We start from the raw sequence: 7,520 nt of genomic DNA, 5'->3' as shown, positions 1-7,520 counted from the left end.
TTTTTTTTTTTTTTTTTTTTTTGTGGTAGCAGGGCTGGGGCTTGGTTTCTCCTCACTGGGTATATTTTTGCAGATTGATATTTATTTGTATCCATTGTGGCCAACTATTTGTTTTTGATATATATAAGTTATTCTCATTGTTATCTTTCCTAGATCTCTGGAATCATCATCTTCATTTATTTACATTTCATACTGCAAAACCAGCTCAAAACATTCCAAGAAACACTGCTTATAGCAATAATTCAACACCTATTCAATTTCCAGAGTTAAACAATTGTTGTTCTTCATGAATTAAAACAAAAACAAACATTACAATCTGAAGACAGAACAGCTGAATGAAATAACCTAGTGGCTTTATGACTTGAAATACTAACCAACGATGAACTGTCTTAATGCTCTTTGGAAGTGTTTGCTCTGAAGCATAATTGTATACATTTCATAACTTCTATATCCGATACCACTGGAAGCTAAAGTTATCAGTATAGCAACTCATAAACAGACAATAATTAAGACCAAGTAAATGGTTGTAACCTGTTGGTATTGAAATATTTTTATTTACATTACATATGTATAACTATAAATTAGTTATCTATTATCATCAATCTGATTATACTGACATATTACTGTATATTCAGCTTCATCTTGATCATTTAACATCCATATTCCATGCTGGCATGGGTTGGACTGGGTGCTTTTTTCATGCCACCAGCACTAGTGAGGCCAGCATGCAGTTTGCAATTCAACAAACCCCGAGAGGGTAACTTTATGCTACAAGATGGGGTGTAAAAGATAGATAAAAGTATGAGAGAAAATGTATATTCTTTATGAAAAATATAGTCTCTGCAGTTTTTCATGTCAAAGATGCACCATACTTCCTTTCTTTTATTGTATGATACATGTTATATTCCTTTCTCTTCTCCACCTCTTTTCAGCATCTTTCACATTGTACTCGCATACCTAATTTTGCGATATATCAACTTTGTTTTCTTTTTGGTAAACTTTTCTGTAACTTCAAACTTAAGAATAATTTATTCCTAAATTTAATTTCATTTATTTCTTCTCCTTTGCCTTATTTAAATATAGGTCATTTTGTTTGTAGTTATTCTTTCCTCTAAATGGCTCAGTAGTAACTCAGTTATTTGCCAAGCTGAGAAATAATGGCATCTTTTTATTGCAAAAGACAGTGTCACGCATAACTTCTACCTACCATTGTTTAGATAGAGAAACTTGAACATGTTTATTTCAAACTATTCCTTCATTTTACTCTGAATATCTTTTTGTTGAAATGCTCATAACTAAAAAGATCATTTCTCATATAATTGTAAAAACTGAGCATTTAAATGTTTTCATAAACTTCTTTAACTTTCAGGGGGGATGTATATGCCAGCCCAAGGAATCAATGTTCAGCCAACAATGCCAGCCAACAATTCTATGGCTGTACAGCAAGGCATGACAGGGATGGTGAATCCAGGATTAGTTGGCATGCCAGTAAGTTATGATTATTTAAAGTCTATAACCCTTCGTTGAACATTAATATCAGATGATAATGGTTATTCACTAGCTTTAGTATATGTATTTTCAAAACTGGGATTGTCCAACAAAATATAAAACCCATTCATATTATTCTAAGAATAAATCACTAAATTGTTTTCGCATCAGTTCATCCCAAATTCATATTAGCAAGATTAATTGGACCAAAATAATTAAAGCAGTGACAAAAATAATTAATAATTGTCATTAATGAAGTAATCAAAATTGATATGCTTCATTTTCAGTATATATCAAAAATTGGTGTGAGGGGGCACATTTCCCATATACAATGCATGTATTAGTAGTTTCACTCTAATGAAATGGGTGTTATGTGTTGTTCATGTCTACTGTTATTGTACAGTTTCAATGAATAATTGGTTGAACCAAGTGAACTACCCATTAAATGTAGTTTAGTTGTCATTTTCACTGATATTTTAATTACAGCAACCTGGCTTGTATCAACTGAATGCAACTGGTATGATGGCAACTGCCCCTGGAAGCAATTCTATGCCAGCAGCAGCTGGTATGATGATGCAGCCTCCTCAGATGGGGATGTATGCAGCTACTCAAGCACAACCACAGATGAACCAAATGAATATGCAACAGGTAATTGATTTTGTATATTGATCTATTCAACATTGTCAGCTTTTCTTTTATAGTGATATCACTGATTTGTTAGTGATAGAAATGGTTGAGTGAATAATATGTAACTGAGCCATCACTGTCTCGAGGCACTGAATAGTTTTACATACAACCACTCAACAGTGGAGTGATTTCCCAAATTGGCTGTAAATTGAAATATTAGTCACATGAAATTCTTTTAAATCAAGAAAAATAAAAGAAGTCAAATAGGTTGTTAATTGAAAAATAATAAATATGGAACAGGTTGCCTGCTTTGTTGAGCAGAACAGAGAAAGACACAGAATATGGATATCTATCTAAAAATAATTTGTTTATATGTTTAGAAACTGTCCTTCTTATAGAATAACAAATATTTTTTCTGCATGTTGGCTTTTCTAATTTGGATCAATTAAACTAGGCTTTATTTTCCTTCATTTAAAAAAAAATTGTAAAAGAAAACAGAGTCATTTTATTGTTCAACCATTTGGCATAAATTTTGTTGTAAGATCTTCATTGTTTCCTTCTGTTCCTTGATCTTGAAAATAATTAGCTGGTGCATTAATAAGGTTTTGTTTCAATGTTATGCTGTATTACAGCACTGTGTACAAACAAATGGAAACACATCATCTTTGTTGATTAATTAAACTAGTTTCACACAATGTTCTGTATATGCCATTAGTCTATCCATTTAGGCCTTTAATAATTGTGGCTTTACAAACAGTGTCTCTATGGATTATCATCATCATTTAATGTCTGTCTTCCAGGCTGGCATGGGTTGGACAGCTTGACAGGAGCAGGCAAGGCCAGAGGTCACACCAAGTTTCATAATCTGTTTTGGCTTGGTTTCTACAGCTGCATGCCCTTCCTAACATGAAGCACTTTACAGAGTGTACTGGGTACTTTTTATGTGGCTCCAACACCAGTGCTTTGTACATGGCTCCAGCATCAGTGCTTTTTACATGGCATCAGCATCAGTGCTATTTATGTAGCAAAGAGGATAATCAGTCATTGATGAAATTCTAGAACAGGATTGAAACTAATCCAGCTTATCTTTCTTATCCTGTTCACAAAAATATTGTATGTAAAGACGAGACATTTATCTCTGTCTATATGTATAGTTTTGACTTAAAATCTATAGGTATATTTCATAGTACAATATAACCTTGATTGTAAGTATTTTTTAAGATCCCTAAAGATTAAAAAAGCCGATAGCATTTTATAATAACTTTTCTGACATTAACTTTGTTTTTCATGTAAAGCCAAGTGAAATTGTAGTTGTGACCAGTGCCAGGTAAAAGGCACCCATGCCAGCACCCCACTATACTCTTGGAGTGGTTAGTGTTAGGAAGGGTATCCGACTGTGAAAACCAAGCTAAATCAGACTGCAGCCTAACAGCTCTCCAGCTTACCAGTCACAGTCAAACTGTCTAAACCATGCCAGCATGGAAAATGGATGCTAAATGATGATGATGATGATTTTGTAGTTTACATTATGTATTTGTGAGGGCACATGGTCTGGTGATTAAAGCATTGGGATCAGGATTGTAAGCTTGTGAGTTTGATTTCTGGACCAAGCAGTGCATTGTGTCTTTGAGCAAAACAGTTCATTTCACTTTGCTTTAGTCTAATCAACCAAAAATGAGTATTATCCCAGTGTTGATGCAGCCCTTTTGCACCTCAGTTGTCATATCCATGGTGTCCTGCTGGGTCAAGAGGTAAGAGGGCCAGAAGTTGTCTGTATCTGCTTGCAACTACCTATACATCTAAAACAATTAGCAAAAGTATTGTACATGCTGCCAAGACATACTCACTTGCAAACAACAGCTATGATACATTATACATGTGTGATACATTATGCATGTAATGTTAGTCAAAAGAGAGGTAATAGAATAGAATTGTAGGCAGATATATATATAGGAAATGGGTATATGTTTCAAAGATGGGTCACAATGACAAAACATACAGCTGCTCTTGTAACATAACGACATGTGTATACAGTACCTTACTTGGGACTGTATAGTATGGAAGGAATAAGATAAGACCTTAGTTATTACCCTTCATAGTTAAGATAAATTGTATAATCTTTCTCTAGCCATGCCAACAGAAAAGAATGCACATTATACTGATGGAGATGATGACATTCAATAGGAATTACCATATTATAATATACAAGTTCATATAGTGTAAAGATGTTGTGTAAACATTCAAATACTGCATCTATCTCTCCAAGTCCTGCTGCATTTCATATGGAATTTTTGGTCCTCCAAAATCATCTTGGAGTATAAGTTGACCTACCATTTTGACTAAACTTTGGTCTGAAAAATTTGACTTGTATGCCAGAAAACACTGTAGTTTTAGTGTAGAAGGAACTCAATTTAAATCTTTTACTTATTTTACTTTCTACCCCACAAAACTCTCATATTTTCATTACAACTAATTTCTTCTCAATGTCTTTCTTACAGATGCAACACCAGTTAGCAGCGATGCGTTTAAATACATCAAATGTCATCCCACCCACTGGTCAAATGGGAGTACGGCCACCTGTTGGAGCTCCTGCTAATCAAGCTAGTAATCCCTGGGGCATGCAGCCTACTTCAGGACAGACTTTATCAACTAACTTGTGGCAATGATCCAAATTATTATTAATATTATTATTATTATTTTTTTTTTCATTTTTTGTTATTTTCTTTCCCCATTCAACTAGAACTAGCTCTTAACCAGCTGTTTGCTGCAATTTTTAGGTTATGCAAGAAGCTGGGACTTCATAGCTGAGATGTGGATGGGAAGTAAATGGGCAGCTGGAGGAAATAAAGGAAATGACTAGAGAAAACTCAGTAACATTCCCTTCTTTAGTGTTTCCTTGATCCCTTCAGTACTTCCTGCCCTTTCATTAAATGAACAAAGCTGGCATACAGCTTTCAGTTCAACATAAGTTTTGTAAATAATAATGATTAATAATAATAATACTAATAATAAAAATAATAATTAATAATAATAATAAAAATAATAATAATAATTAATGATAATAATATAAAATATTAATTTATAATTTTTACACTGACCAATAGAAAAGTTCACTAGTGAAAGTGAATGAGGGAAATATAATTAAAATAAAAAGAAAAATAACAAAAAAAAAAGCAAAATGCAAGCAAAACAGGAAAACAATTTAGAATCTTTTTACTTGAAAAGCAAATGATTCTGAAAACAAATGACCAAAACTATTCTGATTGCGAAGTAAATGGTAGGAGAAGGAGTTGGTGGGGAAGATAAGTCAACCTTGTGAAGGTAGTGAAAGTAGAATTTGAGTGTGTAGATGTAGCGAAGCGTGTGTACTGTTGTATTTAGTGATATAAATACAACAGATATTGTCTCAGCAACAACAAAGCAAAAACACCATTATATTTCACTATATTTTGTTTCAAGTTCTTCTTCAGATTCTTTCAGCAGACAAAAACACATCTCAAAAGACTGATCAGTAACTCTCTTTCGTCTTATGATGATGATGATAATAATAATAATAATAATAATAATAATAATAACAACAACAATAACAACAACTATCAGCTCTTTCTCTTTCAGGTGTCTGTAAATTACTGGTGGTGTGTGTCCGTATATATATATATATATATATGTATGTATATATGTGTATGTATATGTGTGTATATATATATATATGTGTGTGTATATATATATATATATATATATATATATATATATATGTATGTATATATGTGTATGTATATGTGTGTATATATATGTATGTATATATGTGTATATATATATGTGTATATATACATATGTATGTGTATATATATATATATATATATATATATGTGTGTGTATATATATATATATATATAAAGTGAAGCAAATTTATCAGTTAATGCTACCTCTACTATTATTATAAAGCCAATGTTACAATGTTATTAAAAACATTTTGTCCCAAATGTTTAGCCATTGCTTTTGCAAGTAGGAAGTCTTTAATAATAGATAACATTACTAAAGGTTTGACACATATTTATGTATCTGTTCTGAATGCTTCAGTGCTGGCATTTCTTTTTGTATGCAAATGACTGCATAGATGACAGCAGTTATTTGTCAAATTACTGTCTTTTTATTCTTTTCACTTAAAAAGGAAATTTAAATTCATAGCAAATTTATGAAAAAAGAAAATCCTAATTTTATTAAAATTTCATTAAGTGAAGAAAGAAAGATATTTTTACCTTAAAATGCCATCATTTTCTCTCCATTTACAGTTCAAATCATGTTTACTAGCAGTTTGAATGATGTAGAACGAAAACTGCTTTATGAAACCCATTCCTCAAATTAAAACAAATTTTAATCATGGAATGTAAGTCTTTATGTTGGGTTTTGTGAGTAGTTAGCATGAAGAAACGAAAGATCCTTTATAAATTTAGGCTTTGAAGAGTTGACAAGTTGCTGATGTATCTGAATCTGCTTTCACCCTGTATAACTATTCTCTAGCCACAAGACAAATTTCATTCTCTCCATCTATAGCTATAGGTTTTAACTATTTCAGTGCATTCAAATTTGCTTCACTTTTTGAATTATATTAACATAAAATTTGAAAATATAACTGAGACTTTGGTTGAGTATTTGTTATCGCAATGACATGTCTTCACTCCATCCACTGTCATCTTTGCTAAAATGGCCAAAGATAGCAGGTTCAGTACTTCATTTACCATTGTGTGTTTGCTCAGTTACTAATTAGGTTGAAATTACATTGTAAAACTGCATGTGTGTGTGCATGTAACGTGCTGCTCATTTGGATTACAAGACTGTTTAGCTCTTGAAGTTGTGACAAAACTTCAGGTTCATTTCACTCCACAACAGAAGTATAGAAAACTATTGCCACTATCATTAGTTGAAACTGTTCCAACATCAAACAACAGTAGAATGAAGTCTCAGTGGAGTATTACCTTCAGATTATCTTTATTAATACCGTCTGTTAAATTTGAAAACAATAATAAAGCTAATTTTAAAATTATAATTCTGTCTTTTCTTCCAATCATTACCATTTCAAATGTCCAAAATTTATAGTGACTGTTGAGTACAAACCTTAATTTTATGAGAACTCTCAGTTACTGCTGAGTTATAAATAGTGTCAATGTTGCATTTTAGGAAAACACGTGTGTGTGTGTGTGTGCATAATATGCATGTACTCATACAGTTATATCATCAGAATTACACACACATGTAAATATTTGTACACTTGCAACTGAAGCATTTCAATATTTCATTTAGAGAGGAAAATTTCTTTTAAAAAAAATTAAAATATGTACATATGTAGATGTATAATTATACATCTGCATGCATATATATATATATATATATATATATATATATAT

At 31.8% G+C, this 7,520-nt stretch overlaps 1 protein-coding gene across 3 annotated transcripts in view; it reads left to right on the top strand.

The window, feature by feature from the left end:
* Window positions 1–7,162, top strand: part of LOC106874158 (stromal membrane-associated protein 1) — a 128,559-nt gene extending 121,397 nt beyond the window's left edge. For all 3 annotated transcript variants that reach the window (XM_014921812.2, XM_014921785.2, XM_014921802.2), the window contains 3 exons: window positions 1,370–1,488; window positions 1,975–2,136; window positions 4,614–7,162. In XM_014921812.2, coding sequence (XP_014777298.1) covers window positions 1,370–1,488; window positions 1,975–2,136; window positions 4,614–4,781 — 449 coding nt within the window. In that variant the 3' untranslated portion in view covers window positions 4,782–7,162. The remainder of the gene's footprint in view (window positions 1–1,369; window positions 1,489–1,974; window positions 2,137–4,613) is intronic.
* Window positions 7,163–7,520: the final 358 nt, after the last annotated feature.

Source organism: Octopus bimaculoides, chromosome 10, assembly GCF_001194135.2.
Source record: "Octopus bimaculoides isolate UCB-OBI-ISO-001 chromosome 10, ASM119413v2, whole genome shotgun sequence".
Lineage (NCBI taxonomy): Eukaryota > Metazoa > Mollusca > Cephalopoda > Octopoda > Octopodidae > Octopus > Octopus bimaculoides.
The sequence above is the reverse complement of the archived record's forward strand: the minus strand, read 5'-3'. Positions and strand labels throughout refer to the sequence as shown.